General features: G+C 40.9%; 2 protein-coding genes across 4 annotated transcripts in view; one reads left to right on the forward strand and one right to left on the reverse strand.

The window, feature by feature from the left end:
• The window catches only part of rgl2 (ral guanine nucleotide dissociation stimulator-like 2), a 36,118-nt gene extending 27,459 nt beyond the window's left edge, over positions 1–8,659 (forward strand). For all 3 annotated transcript variants that reach the window (XM_020640410.3, XM_020640411.3, XM_020640412.3), the window contains 9 exons: positions 800–859; positions 1,896–1,982; positions 2,098–2,130; positions 2,754–2,875; positions 2,988–3,074; positions 4,441–4,534; positions 5,143–5,367; positions 5,599–5,713; positions 6,592–8,659. In XM_020640410.3, the coding sequence (XP_020496066.1) occupies positions 800–859; positions 1,896–1,982; positions 2,098–2,130; positions 2,754–2,875; positions 2,988–3,074; positions 4,441–4,534; positions 5,143–5,367; positions 5,599–5,713; positions 6,592–6,773 (1,005 nt within the window). In that variant the 3' untranslated portion in view covers positions 6,774–8,659. The remainder of the gene's footprint in view (positions 1–799; positions 860–1,895; positions 1,983–2,097; positions 2,131–2,753; positions 2,876–2,987; positions 3,075–4,440; positions 4,535–5,142; positions 5,368–5,598; positions 5,714–6,591) is intronic.
• Positions 8,660–8,836: 177 nt separating this feature from the next.
• On the reverse strand, positions 8,837–19,243 carry dnase2 (deoxyribonuclease II, lysosomal). The gene is made up of 7 exons (XM_020640436.3): positions 18,921–19,243; positions 17,656–17,753; positions 17,395–17,566; positions 15,449–15,551; positions 14,283–14,447; positions 11,851–12,069; positions 8,837–10,743 (listed from the first exon to the last, which is right to left on the reverse strand). Exons 2-7 carry the CDS (start codon positions 17,751–17,753, stop codon positions 10,373–10,375), a joined length of 1,128 nt encoding a protein of 375 aa, XP_020496092.2. The 5' UTR covers positions 18,921–19,243; the 3' UTR covers positions 8,837–10,372.
• Between the last annotated feature and the right edge of the window lie 1,238 nt (positions 19,244–20,481).

Here is a 20,481-nt window from a genome sequence, read left to right on the forward strand (position 1 = left end):
TAAATACTAAAAAAACTAAAATACTAAAACCAAATATAATAATGCTTGTTGTCATCCATATTGTGCCCTCTGCTGGTGAAAGAGAACTGCTAGTTTAATACAATGATACTCAAATGAAATGCTGTTTGACTGGTGAATAAATCAAGAAATATCAGTGGATATCTGTGATTAAATTAGCCGATACCGACATTTACTTCATATGCTAATATCAGCGGATATTATCGGCTGTACTTTCTATAATTGAATATTTCTATCTGCCTGAATATCTATACTTACTTAAAAAACATGTAGATGCATAATGTCACAATTTCACATTGAAATCAGTTGCAAAGGAACTAAAACTCCAAAAGAATCATGTGGCTGCGTAACTGCTGGATACATAATCTGTTTCTAGTTGCTTACAATATATATACAAAAAAGTCAGATTTATATTATAAATATATAGTAAGTCCATTTTCAAGATGTTTTGATCACATGACCTTCTTGAGCACGTGGAAGAACTCGTCGTCAACATTAACTCTGAAGTAATTTTATGCGTTGCTCCTAGTGCACTGAACGAGATTGTTACAGAATTGTAGGGTACTACATCTTCTTTTAATCTTTTTATATCTCTTTTAGAACGAGCTTATTCTATAAATATTGAACTATGTTTGTATTTTAATCTTCCATTTGTGTTTTATCTCCCCCTGGATGTTTCTTATATTTGTGTGGGGCACATTGAGTTGCCTTTTTGTCTGAATTGATCTATATAAACAAACATCTAAACAAATGAATCACAGTTTGTCTTTTTGTCTTACAGGAGGGCACGTCAAAGTTCGCCAACATCGATACCAGACTCAACCACAGACACATAAACCGGGTAAGTGGAGTGGAAACTTGGTGGCTTTTTAGCTTTTAGGGGGGGAAAGGCTTGTTTATGGAAGTTCACATGGTTGATCATTTAGGTTACGGTCAATGCACTTTGTTGTCAACATACTGGAAACCACTGGTTTGTTGTTGGACAGGGCAGCTTTATATTCTGCAAAGAAGAATAACTTTAACATTTTAAATTTATCCTCAAAAGTGTTTCAAATCATTCGGGGGTCACCACGGCATTTTGAAATGTTCCAAGTCACGGAGGAGTAATTTAAAATTACTTCACCATTTGTTGCTGAGGCAAAAACCTTAGATCTCCGAGCAGATCAGATGGAACAAATTTCAGAAACCTAACATCCAAAAAGTCTGGCATGCATACCAATCTCTTTAGCCTGAAGGGTTGTACATCCCCGCGGGCCTTAATGGGAGACCTTGGCAAGTTAAGGGATGATGCAAGACTGTGCAAAAGTCTCATTACTATTATAAAAGTTAGAGGGACACAATGTGGAGTCATTTCTGTAGAAAAAAGATCTGTGGATAAACATGCAAGGAAGTGTCCTTTAAAGTCGTATAAATCTTTGATGTAGTTCATCTTTAATCGATTATTATGAATCTTAGTATACACGGTGCGTTCTCCTTTAAGTTCAGGATGTGGAAACATGCGAGTTGGATACAGATTTTTTGTCATTCAGTCATAATTAATAAAAAGCTCTATGATTTTAAGAGAGTTTAATAAAGGATCTGCATTCAGACACTGATACTGGTGTCAGTTTGGCTAAGCAGGGGGTGTTTCAGCGGTTTGATGCAGGGTTGTAAGGGGGCTCGACTGGCATGCAGCAGCGAAGAGGAACAGAGGGCTGTCGCGTGTGTGTATTTGTGTGTGTGTGTGATGTGCTGAATCCTGAGCCATCGTTTGAAAAATAGCTGCAGGCGGCCACTCTGAAATCCCTCTCTGTGTGGGCTCTTTTACGATGTGAAAAGGAAACCTCAGGGGAACGGATGAAACACTCTCTCTCTCTTTTTTCTTTTTTCTGACACAGACTAACGCCCAGGGCACTGTGCCCTACCTGGGAATCTTCCTCACAGACCTCACCATGCTGGACACGGCGGTCAAAGACAGGCTGGATGTAAGTTCCTCTCATGTCTATTAAAGGGGGGAGAAGCTTGTCACAACACCTGAGAGTTGTTGTGTATTTTACAATTATCACACTGACATGACACGCCCTGCCACCACTTTTACAGAACGGCTACATCAACTTTGACAAGAGGAGACGGGTGAGTGTTGCATTAAATATGAATACGTACATCTGTTATAATGCTTAAAGCTCCTATGAGGAATTTCAGGCCGGTAATGAAAGAGACTTTAATTCTTCTCTATGCTGCTCAATGACCCACAAAAGCAACAAGGATGATTATTTTTAAACAGTTATTTTTAATGCTCGCAAATGATGCTGCAGGTTAGGTGTCAGACCAGCCTGCAGAAAACAGCCTTTGTTTTACAGTTTTCTAGGTTCTCAGTGAGTGATATGTTTGACTGTTAAATGCAGAATGAGAGGTTGTTTTGGGGTGAAATAACTTCTTATGCATGTACGGGACAATAGGAGCTATAAGTAAAAAATAAAATAAAAAGTCTCTGATGCTAGTTTAACATGAGCGGCAGTGAGCGATGCTTTTGTGGAAAGATCCTGCTGAAGAGTAGAAAAAAGACAGGTGGGGTAATGTCTGAGATAAGAGCCTGTTAGAGCGAGCAGAGGTAACGTAATACCTGAGGGAGGAAATGATAAAGTGGAGGGCGCTGCGGGGAGCACGATGAGGGGATTAAAAGAAGAATATTACCAGATCAGTCAACACCTCTGCCGTGTTTTGTGTTATGAAACTTTCCGTCTCGTTGTTAACAGGAGTTTGAGGTTTTAGCCCAAATCCGGCTCCTGCAGTCTTCCTGCAAAAATTGTGTTTTCACCGCTGACGAGGCCTTCACACAATGGTATCAGAGCGTCCCCACACTAACAGAGGAGGAGAGGTATCTATGCATCTACTTCCTCAGTATTTGCTCTTATTGAATAGAAAAATAAATTGTTGGATTCATGTTTGTATTTGTAGGATGATTATATTTTTGGGGTTTATCGTTTCAGCTATAGACTGTCCAGTGAAATAGAAGCGCCTAGCGAGCCGAGCCCCCGTTGCCTTATGCCGACAGTCATCATCACACAGTGCCCAGAGTAAGATATGCACAACACACGCACGCACGCACGCACACACACACACACAGAAAATACCACATTATCAAAATTCATATTATGTAAACTACGACCCAGTTTCCAAAGAAGTTGGGACGCTGTGTTAAATTATAAGTTATTTTCCAAACATTGAAACTCCACATTTAATTGAATATAGCACAAAAACGACATGTCAGATGTTGAAACTGAGAGATGTCATTGTATGTCATTGAAAGTTGCTACAGGGGTCATGTTAAAAACTCTGATGTTCACTTTTTCTTTTAGCAACACTTTGTCAGCGTTTTGAAACTGAGGTGACTACTTGCTATAATTGTCAAAGTGGAATGTTTTACCCTTCTTGCTTAATATAGGATTTCAGCTGTTTAATAGTTCAGGCTCTCCTTTGTCTTATTTTACATCTGATAATGCTCTGAACATTTTCAATGGGAGACAAGTCGGGACTGCAGGCGGGCCAGTTGAGCACCTGGACTCTTTTACTAACAGAGCCATGCTGTTTCACAAAATCCAGAAGCAATATGAAATGGGGTTGTAGGATATATAGGTCTGTGGTCGAGGTCATCTTGGCCACTTGAGTGATTTTTACGCATGAAGTTGAGTTTTTCTCACGTCAGAGACGAATATTCAGAGTGTGAAAACTGTTGTAAAATATCTTCAAGTGGCTCCTAAAGAGCTTCCCAGAGTGTGACTGATGTGAGCATTTACCAGGCAGGAAGAGTCTGATGGAACATGCTGTGAAGTAGCATTACGGGAAGAAATTGTGATTTCCAGCTATAGATGAATTAAATTCACATGACATGAAGAGGAGGAGGTTCGGTCCTTGACTGTAAAAATAAATCGGAAAATCTCGGCTCTGCTGCTTCAATTCAGACTGTTCCTTTCAGCGGGGCCAGACAGGTCACTCCTGCTGCAGCTTTTTTTCACCTTAGTGGGATGAAATGTATCTCTCACAGGCACCTTTATGTTATGAAGTGTAGTACTTCATCACTAAAGTATCAGCACAGTCAATATCAGATGGAATCAGTATTTTGTTCACTTCTAGTCCATTAAGAAGTTATTCATATTTTAAACTATCTACTAAGATAAATAAAGAGGTTATCAAAACAATTTTCTAATGAAAGCTTTCTGTTTTGACATCGTTATTAATCGAACATTTTGAGTTGTGAGTCGTTTTTTTTGCGCAAAAAAAGCTCCAGCTGGCTTTACCTATATGCTTTTGGTAACACTAAAGGAAATTTCTGACATTATTTCAATGATTATAAAAAAAATTATAGCTGGAGAGAATAATGAATGAATAAAAAAAACAACTTTTGATCCAACCTTAATATACATTTGTTTCATGTGTTGACAGCCTCAGTACCTCCCGGACCAGCCTGCATGGTGACAGCGACAGCCTCTTTGACTTCCCTTCCCCGGTAAACAACCTGCTGTCAAAACTCACAAAGGTAATAAATTATGAGTAACATTTTTAGGACAGGTTTGAACTCATATCAGCTCGTTTTCACAGACCCACAAAATGTGAAATAAACCCATCCAGTCCTTTGTTTGTGGTCTGCATAAGTCTTACAACACAGAGAAAAATGCTCCATTTCAAATGTGGTCTCCTTGTGATGTCACAGTGGGATTCTGGTAAAAAAAAAAAGAAAAAGAATCCCCTGGTATCTCCACCCATGGACTCCACCCCCAGCCTAAAACAAAACTTTTGCCCAGGTCCGCCATTTTTATTCTCGCTACAGAGGAGTGATGTCTACGGGAAAACTGAGGGCGAGGTCATTGCATTTAAAGAGACACACACACCAAAACGGAGCGTTCTGAGAGAGCTGGTTTATACAGGGCCACAAACCTCCTCTGGTGCTTGATTCATGTTATAATTTGACCAAAGCACAGCACAGATGTTTGAGTTAGACCACAGGGGACTGTTTGAAAAGCTGAAAAAAGGGGGATAATATGTCCTCTTTAAATATTCGAGCCAGCAAATTGAACTTAAGAAATTATACAAGAGAAAACATGAATGTGACTGTGATCATAATTATTTTAATTATATGTTCTGCAGCACATGAGATCTCCATCTGTGTCCTGTCTGGATGTCGACACGTCTCCCCCGACTAACGACTCCACCCCTGCCACGCTGACTCCATCCAGTCCCACAAAATCACACCGCCGATCAGCCTCCTGCGGCAACAACCCCCCTAATAATGTCCAAGGATCAGGGCCCGACATGCGAATCATCAGGATACGGATGGACCTGCACGATGGAAACCTGTACCGAAGCATTCTGGTACTAACTCAAACTAATTGAGTGTAATTTATAGCAGCGTTCAGATTGTTGAAATAGCTCTGCCCTGAATTATCTGTGCCTCAGTGCACTTACAGCCTGTCCTCTTATCTGCAAGAGATCCCGCTAATGATAGTCATCAGAATCTGATCCTCGGGGTACAATGGACCCGGGATATCATTAGTGCGAATCAAGCTGTCCGAGTGTCATTGTTATTCTCGTCTCTCCCCTCAGGTTACGAGCAATGACAAGACCCCCACTGTGATCAGCTCTGCCTTAGAAAAGCACAATCAGGACCCCAAACAGGCACCCAAATACGAGCTGATCCAGCTTCAGCCTGAAGGAAAAGGTAAAGACATATTTCAAGTGCAAGAAAAATCAACCACTCAACCACCCGCAGTACAGATGAAAATGTTCATCATGTTTCTGGCCTCCTTCGATGATATGACGTTGTTTTAATGGCAAACAATAACAAAAGCATGTTGTATTTTTTAGGACTCTGAAATCATGGTAAACTTAAGGCCAGACATCTTGTGGCAAATTGTTTTGTGTTTCTTTAACCAATCAGAAAGGTCCAAAATGATTAGACCAAGGGAGTAATAATTTTAGTCTTTTTTTAGTTTTTGTTCTGGGCTCAATGTGTAAAAACAGATTTCAACAAGATTTGCTTTGATAGAAAGTCAAAAAAGATACTTTTTGGTGTAGATATTGATCGATCAGGATTATTTCTATGTGATATAGAAACTACTTTACTTACTCACAAGTGGATGAGAGGTATGCAGCCATGGAGACGATGGGAGCGCAATAGCCGGGAAAAACAAGCAGAGGGTATTTTACAAGGAGGTGTGGGAATCACAGCGTAACTCATGATACCATGATAACGATTATATCACGATACAGCCATTCTGTAATAACTGTTTTATCACAAGACAATCATACACTGACACATTATCATGGCTGAATAACTAGAGAATGCAATTTTGTTCAGGATTCATTAATTTATTCAGTGCACTTGGGTGTCTGTGTTACCTCTTAACATGCTTCAAACTTAAACGTCTTTGCACCACTGTCCGGCCCATGCCCAGGCACGACCTCTAGATGTTGGGGTTCATGGTTAGTGCCTCGAGACTATTAGGGTGATGCCTGATGTGAACGATATCTGCAGTGCAGCAGCATGAATAAACTTTACTGAATTAGGATTCTGTCTCTCTCGTTGTTTCTACACAGAGCTAGTCATCCCTGCAACAGGAAACGTCTTCTACGCCATGACGTCATCCAGCGTCGACTTCCTGTTGAGAAAGAAAGGCGGAAACACTCCTCTGGGCTCACAGCCAATCAACACAGAGACGAGCGCCACTTTTCCTCGAATCAAGGCCAAGGGGAGGAGACTGGTCCGGACTTTATTTTGACACCAGACTTTGCTCGACTGAACTTTGTCCGCAGTTTTTTTTTCATGGAGTTCTGACATGAATGCAGGGCGAGCTCTTACTAACAGCAATCGTGGCCTTCTCTGTGCAAAAAAATAAACAATCTGCATATGCCTTTCTTCCACGCTCCTGCAAAGCTTCCTCCAAGACTCCATGGCAGGTTTTGTCCAACCCTTAAGACCTCCAGCTGCCCTGCTGTGTTCACCAGAGGAATCTGCTGCTGAAGAGCGGTGACACTTTTCCTCTTTTAGGAAAAAATATGCATGACTGATTTACACCAAGAGGAGGAGCAACGGGAAAACCTGTAACAGACGACTTTTGGTGCTGGCTCTTCATTTTCATTCAGGTTGCACTTGAAGCATTTATTTCATTCCAACTCAATGAATAAGATCTCCTTTAATTCCTTGTCTTTACGAGGACATTCCTTGTTGTTGCGTGCCTGAGTTGTAAGTGACGCTTCCAAATGTTAAGAAATAGGAATCTGTGGTCACCCAGGACACAGTGGAAAGCTGAAGAACAGTGTTTTTGTAAAGAGAGAAGTATATTTCAATCTGAATATACAAATCTGTCAGATCTAGTTATGGTAAAAAAAAGCAAACTAGCACACAAGAGAGAGACTTAAAGACGCAGTGCGAGTGCATTATTGTAGCAAAACACTGGAGCTTGTCAAAAGAGACTTTTTGTATATATTAATATATATTTGTACACGTGAATGATGTCAACATTGTGTTTACACTGACGAGGAGCTGGATGTGTCCAATAACTAATTAACAAGGAAAACAGCTGAAAAAAAACCTGCAAGATTCTGACTAAGAAAGACGCCAGCATGTGTCGACAAACCGCGAGCATTTACTCGGCTTAACCTCCAGCAGATATTCATCACAACACAGACTTAAAGATGCATTAATCACCATTATTGCAAATAATGATTTGAATTATGATTTAAATTATCAAAGGAAGACAAAAAAAAGTAGAGATCAACTCTGCAGCTCGACAGATCATTTATGCTAATTTAAGCTAACCGTTTATCTTTCAGGGTTTATTGAAATGTACCGAGGGGTTTGTTCAGACCACTCTCAGGAGTTGTTAGAGACAAAACAAGATCTTAAAGGAAAAATAAACTTGCACTTATTTTATCAGATGGACAGACAAACAACTAAATATTTAATTTTTTAGCCTCATTTGCATGTAGGCAGCTATTTGCTAACGCATTAGCAGTAACCTCTTAAAAGGCGGGAAATATATCGTTTTTCTGACCCCTAGTGGCCATAAGTGGATGATTGCAGCTTTAAAAACACTCAACAGCACTTTAAAGCTTTTTTTTGCGTCGCCTCAGAGCAGAGAGGAAAATCTAAATAACACCTTTATTATTAAGTTTAAAGTTACCAGGTCTAAATGTTTTTTAACAGGGCATAAGCTAAACTTATTTAATGACCCACAGCTCAGCAGGACACATCTTCACTGCTTTTTTATATACAGTATGTATGTAATGAATTCAAAGGGTTAACTTCAGTGTGAATCATGCAACCTCTTTGGATATGTTGTGGACTAGGATGAAGTCCGGTGACCTCTGGTTGAGAACCGCTCAGTGCTGGTGAGGCTTCCTGCAGGCTGAAGCACGAGCGCCGATCGACCGGGGAGAGGATTCTTCAGATAACGTGTGCTCGAGTTATTCCATGTTACTGAGTGTTTTAGTGCCTTTTTCTCTGACGGATGCTAATCTTACCCATGTTTGCATTAGAATGTATTCAGTATACACATTGAGAAGATGCAGTCATGTCGGCGCTGTGTTGTCTCTTATCAAAGCTGTTTATGCACTACACACAGGATGTCCTATTTTTGTGGTAATAAATTTACTTTTATATGAATCTAATTTCTTTTTGACTGATGTGTGATGACATATTCCACGCTCGATATACCCACATGCTGCTGAGCGTCCCATCAAAAGCTATTTCAGTAGTCTCTCTATGTCTCATAGTTCTATATTTCATGACAGAAGGTAAACAAAGCAAGGTGAGTGTACACAAGCAGCAACAAAAAAACACCTCGGTTCAAGCCTTTATATTAAGATTCAAGATAGCCAGCATCTTTATTTTCAAGCAAATCATTGTCAGAATGTGAATGAGTGTATTTGTAGATGTGATATGAAGTCCAGAACGTCTCAGACACATTACAATGAGAAGGTTCTGGATACATCAAATTACATTTAAAAAGCAAAGACGATCAATTATCAGGTAAACAAGAGAAATATTCATAAAACATCAAGTTTTAAAGCACCCTCGTCTGTAGATTATTGTCGTCTCATAAGTGTGAGCATGTTCTGATTGTGTCATAGTCCTCATAGTTCAAACAACCTAACCAGCCCACTTGGAAACTCAGGAAAGAATAGGTGCCCGACTTGCCGGCTTGACGTCAGAATCGTTATCACATGGGGAGCAAAATATATATTTTTTTAATGTTAACATACTTTTTCATTAATTCAGGTTTTGCACATCAACTTTTAACAGAGACATTCCACAGATTTTCATCTTAGCGTCTACACTGTTTTTTTGACTTTCCGAGATCACTTCAACAAACTGAAGTCGGAAGAACGACTTCCCAACTCGGAAATTTGGACCACCCGAGCAGCTCATGAATGCAGCATCATTGGCTGATATATATGTGGATGTATTTGATTGGTTGTCTTTATACAGTATTTTAGATTTGTTTTGACCTTTTTCTCCATTTCGTTCCTCCCCTATTTAAATTATGTTTTAATGTGTTTCTTGATGACCCTGATGAAGGCCACAAGCTGTTACACATCAGTCTAATTTGTTAATAAAGTTGATCTTCATACTACAGGTGTAGCTGGAGCATTTTGACCTCTTTGTACATTCACAATCAGCAACGCTCAGTGCGCTCCCTGAGATCACAGCCACAGATCTGCCTCATGTTGATTTTAACAGGAATACTTTGAGTTTGTGAGGCAGCACTTGTACAGTCTAAAGTTTCTCCTGTTCACTTTAATTAGAGCCCAGTGGTCATAAAGACTCTTAAACAAAGGCTTTCAGTAAAAGTGGCACTTTGTGGTTTTTGTATTTGTCAAAGTGAACACCACATATCCCTTAAAGCACTTTATTTCCTGTCAGTTTGGACTATTTCTACTCCACCAGCGTTTTTTTCTGTGAGCATTTAGTTTGAAGAGGAGGATGTTAAAGCCCTTGGAAACTGTCGGTAACCATTTTAAACTAGTGAATGACCGGGTGAATGGTGCCTCAAAGGCCCCTGAAAAACACATTTGATCATTTCTGATTCGTGCTTCACTTTGAGTGATGGGATTTCTGGTGAACGCCATCAGTTCTAGTTAGATATTTCTACATTTCTTTGTTTTCTGTGCTTTCAGAGCAGTGACAAGTATTTAGAAACATTAGTATCAAACATGAGTCGTTTTGATTTAATTTCACCAGACATTAACTGACTTAAATTGTGCCAAATATTTTCAAACATTTCTCATAAAAATTCACATATTCTAAACTCTCCCTCTTTTTACCCATGATGCCCTTTCCTTAAGCCTAGTCGACCCACCTTGCTCCAGCAGGGCGTCAACACTGGATCGTTCCTCCTCCACACGCCTCACACTCTTGCGCTGCATTCCGGTAAGCCTTCCAAACGACAGGGTCCTGCAGACATACCGTACCTCCGCCACGCTTCTCCTCCGCCTCGTTGCGGTTTATGTCTCCCACGCACACCCAGCCTCCTCCAGGACCGGACCCCGCCGCGTTGGGGCTTACAGCCCACTTGGAGTGATCCTGGCTGGCCTTGAAGGTGAACGACTGGCCCGGGTTGATGACCTTGATGTCCAGGACCTTCCAGCCCTGCGAGCAGTCAGAGGGGAGGATGCCGGTGGAGTGAATCCAGAACTGCACCAGAAGGTCTGACTGGAGGAAGGGGGCCACCCAGGAGTGATACAGGTCTGATAAAAGATGAGAACATGTTTCTTTAATTACCATTTGTCCTGAAACTTCCTGCATTTCCCTAAAGCGTGTTAGGACCAAACTTAAAAAAAAAGAAACAATGAGAGGAGGAAGATTTTTTTCCAGATTTGACGAGCTCAGCAGAAACGTTGAGAACAAAGTAACACTTTCAGAAATGGTGCCAAGTATCAAAAAAATGTAATTAAAGGAAGATTTTTCTTTTTGATCTGGCACCACTACAAAACAAATGACATTATTCTATACTATAATAAAGTATACGGCCTACACCTGCTTTTTTTAAAGACACATTTTTTTTTAAATTGGCGCCATACAAATTGAAATTGATTGATTGATTGATTTTCAGTATTTTGACTTTAACTTTTCAACTGTGTATACAGGATAAGTGTTGAATTATGGCCGGTATGCCCGACTTTAACAATCTTCTGTCTACTGTCTTACATTAAATAAAATTCACTTTTAATGTGGGGTGGTGTCTGTGGTATATGTTCATGTTTTTCAGTTTTGTCCGAATGTTACACCTTTCTGTTAAGGAGCTGGGCAGTTAATCGCAGACACTCTGGATATAACATTTAATTTCTCTTTCAACTTCATGCACCTTGGAAACAAACCCTGAAGGTCTCAGTAAAAGAGACAAACATCTTTTGAAGATTTCCATGGTCACAAGTTCAAAAAAATTATTCACAAAATGCTGACTTCAGAGGAATCCCCCCCACCATGAGTCTCTTTATAAACATCATTAACTCTCTGATGTATGGAGATGGGAGAGGGAGATACAGGGTAAAATGGGAATGCTACATAGACTCTTAAATATGTATTTCTGTATGTCTGAATGTCTGTGTGTGCATTCAACTGCATTGTGAACTGTGCCTGTATTTTGCAAAGATTATACTGTAACGTCCAAGCCCTCATGTGCTCTATGCTCATATCAAAATCAAAGTATAAAAAACTAAATCAAAAGAAGGTTTTGACACTGTAACAGTTACATAAGCCTATCTATACCTACAAACTCAAGGTGAAGCGGGGACTAGATGAAGGGTGGCTGGAGTCGACTTTAAACGACTCTCATCTCTGAAAGTTAGTCGTACCGTTGTCAAAAGAAGCCCCTTTGGCAAAGTTGATGAAGTTGGTGCCGTCCTTTGAGGTGAGAGTCACGCTGCGATTAGCCACGGGTTTGACGTGCGGAGCGACGTGACCCGGCAGATGTTTCTTCTCACAGACGGCAGCCAGAGCGGGCACCAGGGACGCCAAGGACTCGGGGACATCACAGTCGTACACATTAGGCTGATTGATCTGAAGCTGCTCTCCTGTGGTGCGAAACAAATTGGATTTAAGACAAACGCTGCTAAAGGCTCTGCAGAATTACCGTTTTCATTAAGTACAGTAAATGAAAAGCATCGTCTGTGTGACATTGGTGCAGAGGCAGGGCAACAACCGAGCACCCAGTTCTAGACATACAGACATAGAAACTTACTGCAAGGAGAAAAGTCCATTAATCGATCTTTTTGGATTTATTGTTTTAAGCTTATAAAGATAACAGAAGCACATCCCTTAGTGGGTGCTGGATCCAAAACGAACGGGCAATTAGATCCGCACACCAGGGAGCTCACGTTAAAGGATTTAATGTGGTACACCTATTCTGCCACCCCATTGGACGGATTAAAAGATCTATGGCAGGGCTACTCAACTCTATTGTCAAGGGGGCCAAATGTTCAGAAAGCTAAGGAACTGAGGGCCAGACAAGCGAGCCCACCACAGCAGTTCAGTGCGAGAAAGCTGATTCCCCCCCCCCATCAACAACACAAGCTTGTGATAGGCTGAGAGCACAGGACCAAAGATGTTCTATTGAATGGGAGCGCTGTGCTGTTTGAACACTTTACTGTGGCAACAATGACAGTCGTTCACAAGTCAATCCGACCTGTGGCTCCTTTCCCCACCATCTCTCTGCGGTCCTATCTTTCCAATAAAGGGATAAAAAAAAAAGCCCAAAAATAAATCGTAAAAAAAAAAAAAAAAAGAAAGCTCTTTGGTTATCCTTAAACTGATAGTTATGAACAAATTCCAGAAAAACATTCTAGCCCTCACAGTGTGGATCGAGCGTTTTAATGTATGTCACATCCCAGTTCATTGATGTGCAAATTGATGCTGCGAGGAGCTCTGAGATGAGATGTGACGAGGCTGTTATCACCTTCTGTGCTTTGACAAAAACTGTTATTCCGCACGCCTTCATGTCACCCCGGACACTGTCGCACTCTCAGCGTCCCAGCTGGAGAGACACCAATCTGATGGAGCACACGAATGCCGCAGTGTGAGTGCCGATATCTCTATGGTAACATACCTCTCTACCTAATTACATTACCCCCGAGCAACTGTGCCAACTGCTGGGTCTGCCAGGGAACTACACAGGCGGCGCGGCGTCATGGCGCTGACACCTGTTTATGCTGATTATTTTGGAGTGCGATTGTTGTTGTTCTGTCAACACCCGACTGGATTATTAAGTACTGAGTGACAACAGGACGGTAACGACTGAGGACATCTCTTTTAAAATGAGAGGGACCCCATGAGAAACCATTTGTAACATAAACTTATTACACAGCTTAAGAAAAAGTAAAATATTCTTAACAATTCTAACAACAATGATAGTTATCTGTATAATTTTTGTAATTTTCTCCAGAGTCACTTTTTTAAGATTTTGGTTGAAGTTGTCTTTCGGTCCTGACTGAAATTAATAACTCATGTTCTCTGAAACGGGACGAAGAAAATCGGTCATCTGTAGCAGTTGTAAGTCTGAAAAAACTTCAACCAATGTCTGCCACGAGGTACCAATCTGATGAACCAATCACACGCCTCCCTGTCTCCCTGCTCGCTCTCTACCTCTACAGACGAGGGTGCTTTAAAACTTTATGTTTTATGAATATTTCTCTTGTTTACCTGATAATTGATTGTCTTTGCTTTTTAAATGTAATTTGAGACATGAAACGACGTAGTTTCTACACAATGTAAGAGATGAGCTGAGGTCCGCTTCTGGAGCAACGACGGTGTTCGTGCATGTAAGGAAGGGGGCGTGGCTTTTGAGGGAGCACAGAGGGGAGGGGGTGGGTGCAGACGGAGCACTGAGGGAATGCTACTTTCAAAATCATGCTAGTTTTCAAAAATGACCAGCCCTGCCTTTAGTTGAAGGTGTTTTACATGTCATGTCAAAAAAAGACTTACCGGTATATTTGGGGTTAAGAAGCAGCAGCAGAACTTAAGAGGAGAGTCGTGCGGTAAATTAAAGACTATTTCACTAAGCAGCTCTTAAGGGAATTGTAATGCACCAATCAATAATGAATAAACGCTTAAATATATTACACATCATTATAGACTTCAGAACTTTCATTGTATCAGCAGGGGATTACTTGAGTGGCTGATATAATAACACGTACAGTAATTCCAAATTCTGTGTAAAAACATGAATAAAGTGTTTCTTTTTTTTTTTTTTAAACTATGTCTGTGCTAAATGTCAGGACTGCAGTCTCACCGATGGTCTGGAAGCGGTCGAGCGGGTAAGTCACGCAGATGAAGTTCTGTCCGTTGATCAGGCCGCTGTGGGGGTAATAAAACTGTCCTTCCTGTTGGACCGGGGGGAAGTGAGGGGTGCTGTGGACCAACCAGAAGCCTTGATTTTTATCCAGCAGGACGACGCCTGAGGAAGAGAGACATTAAATCTATCAGGATTCAATTAAGGGATTCACCTGCAGAGGGTTAGACTTCACATGGGCGCTAAGCGGGCGGCCCAGGTTCAAATCCGACCTGTGGCTCCTTTCCCGCATGTCATTCCCCTCACTCTCTTTCTCCCTGATTTCTGACTAGCCACTGTCCTAGCTCTCTAATAAAAGGCACAAAAAGCCAAAAAATAAATCTTTAAATGCTCACTTATTTAGACATATCACAAGTTTTTAAGACATTTTTTCAACTAGCCTAACAAGTTCAGATATCACTACAACTTCAGCAGCTCTGGAGCAACAGTATATTTCATTTAGAGACACGTTACTGGCCACTGTTTAGTCCAACATCGACTTGATTTTAGCTCTCATTTGCAACAGTTTCTATCTTTTTTTGGGGGGGGAGCTGAGCAGGTAGTGCACAGGTGACACCTTCTTCAAGAGAGGAACCAAAGAAAATACTGAGCACACGAATCACTTAGGCAAATTTAATAAAGATGCAAAGGACTAAAGTTTCAGCACACTGCGTCCTCCTCAGAGTCAAGTATTTTCTTTGGTTCCTCTATTGAAGAAGGTATCCACTGAATTACATTTTTTGTACGTCTTGAGTCCTTCTCTCAGAGTTTCCTTCCACAGTGCACCGGCCTGCCATGACTGAAAACAACACGAGCGGTGAGATGGAACCAAAAGAAGTGCTGTGTAATCGTGTGCGACTGAGGACAGCTGCACAGTCAGGTAATCAAAGTGTTGTTAAATAGATTGTTAATGTATTCAATTAAGCTGTTATCAACGTGCATTATCCTTTCAAGCAGGCATATAAAATCACCTGATTAAAGGACAAACCTGCACCCATTGATTTAACTAACACATGACAGATGAATGACGCAGTTGTCCATGTTTTCCTGATTTTAAGCATAATGTCGATTCTCCCCGGCCTTTCTGTACAGCCTTAGTATTCGAGTGAGACTGCCTTGGTGTTCACCTTTGGTGTGCCCCCCTCTGCTGCCGCTGTTGTCAAACCATCTGCCACCAAAGTCCTGGGAAGGCCTCTGGTCATTGTAGAGGATGTACGCTAACTCTGTGTTCTGTTAAGAGGGACAAAACACACATTTAAGGTCAAACAAAACACTAGACGAACAAGAAATCACACAGTTTGGCTTTAAAAGGAATCGAGTATGTTAAGATCGATAAGCTGAGGTTTACAAATGGTGAATGGACTTTAGCTTGTAGAGCGCTGTTTTTTAGCTATGCATGAAACCGCCACTGAAAAAACCCCTGTGACCCCTCCACCAGCTGTTCAGACAAACACACAGACTCTGTATTTAATCAGCAACTTTCAGTTCTCATTCTCAGTTTCTTTTCTTTTTTAATTCGTCAGAAGAACTGCTGTGAAAAAGCAGAAACTGGACCAAAAATATCTGCTGATGTCTGAAGGAAAATTTAAGTATGCAAAGCACAAACAACACGTATTTCCTGAACAAACATCGTCGTGTTGCACTTTGTATGTCTTGTGTCTTACGCATGCCCCGTCTCAAAGCGTACACTTGTATGCACGTGTTGGATGAACTTCTTTGACCCTACACTGGAGTATTCTTATCTACAAATCTTTCTTTGGTCTACTTCCTTCATACCTTCTGACCTACACAGCGAGACCTTTTCTGTAAGTCTATTCCAAAAATTCAGAACTGAACCGGGGGGGAGAAAAAGGCGTTGAAGTTTGCTGCTCTCTTTACTCGGAACGGATCACAAAAAGAGCTGAGACTTAACAAGCTGCTCTGATTGGATGCTTTTAAGGGGCTGTTGAATGACTCAGAGTCTGTCGATGTTCACCCTGATGTGTTTGAAGATGCTCTTGACAAAACATTTGCTGTTTTGACTTGTTATTTGTGTCTTTTAAAAGGAAGAATGTGCAACTTTTTTTGATCCAGTAGATGTCGCCCTTGAGCGCCAGCATGAAACTAAAACAAACTGCTCCTCCATACTGAATCATCCGCTCTCCTACAGAGACACACCTCCAACCCCCTCTCCCCTTGGGTTTTTGACAAATTGGTCAAATTGGCCCGCATCATAATTAACTAAGCGCAAGCGGTGGACAAAATCGTCTTTGTCTCGAGCTGCATTTGTTGTGTTCGCAGGCTAATGTTAGCACACATTCTTCTGTTAATGTCTAATTGTAATTTTCTTTTGTATTAGTATGTGTGGCTGCTCGTTGTTTTTGAGGATCTCTGTAAATTGTGCTGCTGCCTGTCTTGACCACGACTCATAAGAGACTTTTATCTCACTGAGTTTCTTTCCTGGTTAAATAAAAAAATCTGTTATTACTCCAAGAAGATATACAACAACGGCGTCAAACACTTCTGATGTAATAATACATTAACAAGGAATAACAATAAAGTGAGTTCAGGGGCGCCGTTAGCGTGGTGGTTGGTGCGTGTGCCCAATGTATGGAGGCTGTGGTCCTCGGGGCGGGGGCGGCCCGGGTTCGGGTCCGACCTGGGGCTCCTTTCCTACATGTCGTTCCCTAATCTCTTTCTCTTCCGGATTTCTGACTCGGTCTGATCTCTTCAATGGAGGCATAAAGAGCTCCAAAAGTAGTTCAAGGACATTAAATAACTTTGTCAAATAAAAGGTTACTGTCACGTTCAGAATTACAGAGTTTTAGAAGCAGGTCAGGTGTGAATCTGTCATTTACATGTACATCATTTGCGTTTAAGAAAGAGATCCAAAAAAACTGTGAAATCCTGGCTGCCATAAAAAGGAAGATAGTCTTTGTCATTCCACATTATATGTTTGTGAAATGTGAATCATAAGGGAAGTGAAAGTGCGTTGGACGTTAACCTCTGAATCACATGTGGACGGACAATCACTTAGACTCCGTATTTGTTCAGTTTCTGTGACCGAAAAAGCAGATGCATGATGGGAGCAGACCTTTCCTCGCGAGTACAGCTGTCCGACCGTCCTGCCCAGAGCTCCTGTGGTGTCGTTCACTGTTCCCTTCCCATTAGTCCAGCCCTCACTCCCTTTCTCCAGCAGTAAATACAGACTGCCCGGCTGGGGAGACGTTCTGCCGTGTTCTTTGGGCAGCTTGTATAAATAAAACCTAAAACAAAGAATGAGAAACGTGTAGTTTAGTGTGACACCTAATGCTATTAATACATAAAAGCTCCAGGATAATAAGCAATGTGGTACCAATCAATTGCATCTCCTTGGTCATTGTAGCAGCTGATTGGTGAGGTGTCGCCCTCTAGTGGCACAAAGGTGATCAACAGGGACAGGAACAGAATCATCTAGGAACAAGAGGCAGACTTGTTGAATTAATCATTTCATAAAATATATATGCACTTTAACAGTCACAAAGGAAATGGGATTCTTTATTCATTTATAAGCCTCAGCTCAATAATTAGGGCAGTACGGAGAGGTGAAACAACTAAAGTAATAATTGTTAGTGCTGTCAATACCTAAGCACACGTGGGGTGCGAGTATTGATCTCAAATGGTGAGCCAATGATTTTTGAGCACACAGCTTGAAGAAGATACACTTCATTAATCCTGTGAGGGGAAATTCAATTTGACACTGTTGTTGAACATGCTACACACATAAGAGGCACGTGCACAAACAGGATCCTATGGACATGCACTAATGGAGAGATGTCAGAGGGGGGCTGGCTTCTCCTGGGGGGGTTCGGTAACTTGCTTAAGGGAAACTTGATTTGACCCTGCAGTCACCAACCCATGTCGCTACAGACTGAGCTACTGCCATATTATATGTTAAAGGTAGGTGTGTTGATGCAGAACCCAAGACCTTTCATTTTTGTGGAATAATATTTTGATTGATGTTCTCAAACATAGATGTTTTAAACGTTATTTCAAATGTTGTAGCATTTAAAAAATAATTGCAAATCTTTTGTTATCAGTCTTTGAAAAAGTTGGGGAAAAGGAGTTTTTACCTTGATTAAAGCCACCTCCAAAGTGTATTTTATTTTGGTGTATTTCAGGGGATTATTGTGTTTCTGTTTTGTTGTTTTTTCTGGTCGTTTTATTTTGTATTGTGTCATCTTAATATGCTGCGTGGACCCGTTTGATAAATGTGCAACAGTTTAATGAGCTGTTTGTGAATTGATTAATAAAGAATGAAAATACAAACACAAAGCATTTGAAGGTTTTTTTCGTGCTTCCCCTTTTCAACACTTATCTCAGGATCAGCGTTTTGTTCAATTCATTAAGAATAAGTCGATCAAAATACTGAATATTCAGGTTCAGAGATAGTTTAACAAAGACAAAACAAACAACAAGCAAAGCAACTCCCTTTTTTTTTTTTTTACAAATATAAGAAACTAAAACCAAACATGAAAAAGCAGATCTTAGAAACTAGAGAAAACAAATCTCACACTGAGATAAAATAAACTTCATTCTCTAATAACACATGATAAATGTCATTAAACTTCTTGTGCCTACCTCTGTCTTAATGCCTTCCTCCTCGTTTATGTCCTCATGAATTTAATGATCGTATTCACAGCATAAAATCAGCTGTAGCTCCCAATCCTGAGAAGTTTCAATTTCGCATACTTCCTTATTTACGTCTGGGACAAGACTTCTAGGATGAGACAGTGACTTCATTGAAAAATGTTGCCTATCGATAACACCGAAGGTTTCTTACGTAAAATGTAACCAAATATTATATCATAAAGCAAAATCCAAGTAGTCTTCACAACAAGATTATTAAAAACGAAATAAAATGTAAAAGTGAAGTTAAAGTCGGTTTTGTCCCTCAGGAACTTCCTGGTTCTCGTCTTATCCTTCTCTAAAAGTCCTAGGTTATAGTCTCGTGGTCTGTGACGTTTCCCAGTGGGCGGGGTTTCTTTGACAGGGCGATCCTCCTTAACCCTCTGTGGCATGAATCTAAATTTGTTTTGGGAAAACATCATTTCGCCCAAGTTCTTGGTAGTTTGGGGGTCCCTGTGATTGATACATCAACAACACATGAAAACCAAAAGTTGGTTGGTTACCAAAAGGCAGAAATGTGCAGTGTGTAGGATACATAGTAGGCCTATGTTATAAGCCAGTGGTTCTTAACTGGTGGGTCAGGACCCAAAAGTGGGTCACAAGGTCGTTTTTAATGGGTCGCAGAAGTGTGCAAAAAAAAAACTGTAGAAAGATATTTGTCTTGGGCTAGGCGCGCGTCCCATGTATTGAGGCTCTCGTCTTGAGCGGGAGGCCCAGGTTCGCTTCCGCATGTCTCTCCCCACTCTCTCTCCCTGGTTTCTGACTCTATCCACTGTCCTATCTCTGCATTAAAGGCACAAAAAGCCCCCCCCCCCCCCCCCTAAAAAAAAAATATATTTGTCTTGTTTCATCTCTTTGTTCTGTCATTGTTTTGTACCATCTGAGGTCCAAACTGCACTATTTTTCATAAAACATAAAAGTGGAACTTGAATGTGTTTATCTGGCTTTTTTGTTGTTTCACACTGTTTGATTCTTTCACAATTGTGGTCACAATGTGGTTTTATTTTAGTCCTTGCCTTTATTCTGCTCCTCCTCTGTTCCTCTTTTCATTCAAAATGTTTATCCGTCCTTAAATCACCTGAACAGATGAATTGGAACAGATGTCGACCAGCGTATAGTTCATGATGTGACAGAATAATGTCTGTGTCATCAAGAACTGGAATATAACGGGATCTTTAGTTTCCATGTGATGCTTTAATTTTTTAGGTGAGTTTAATGAACCCATAAGGTTGCATAAATGAACTTCTTCATTCATTTGACCTGAAGATCCTTTTCTCCTTTAAAACATGGATCTCAGGGAGTAATGTTTGTCACAGCGTTGCTTTTCAAAAACATCACATAGTGAAGCTCTGTTTGAGGAAATGATGTTGCGTCCTCGAGTCACCTCTAACCTAACATAAGTAGACCAACCAGGACTTCCTCAGAAAGCTTTCCACTGAACTGAGGGGACTGAACCCATGGCAGAGCACGTCACAGGTTTCCAGAATGGGGGCTCTTTGCCTGCATACATCAT

This window comes from Labrus bergylta, chromosome 8, assembly GCF_963930695.1.
Source record: "Labrus bergylta chromosome 8, fLabBer1.1, whole genome shotgun sequence".
NCBI classification, from domain to species: Eukaryota; Metazoa; Chordata; class Actinopteri; order Labriformes; family Labridae; genus Labrus; species Labrus bergylta.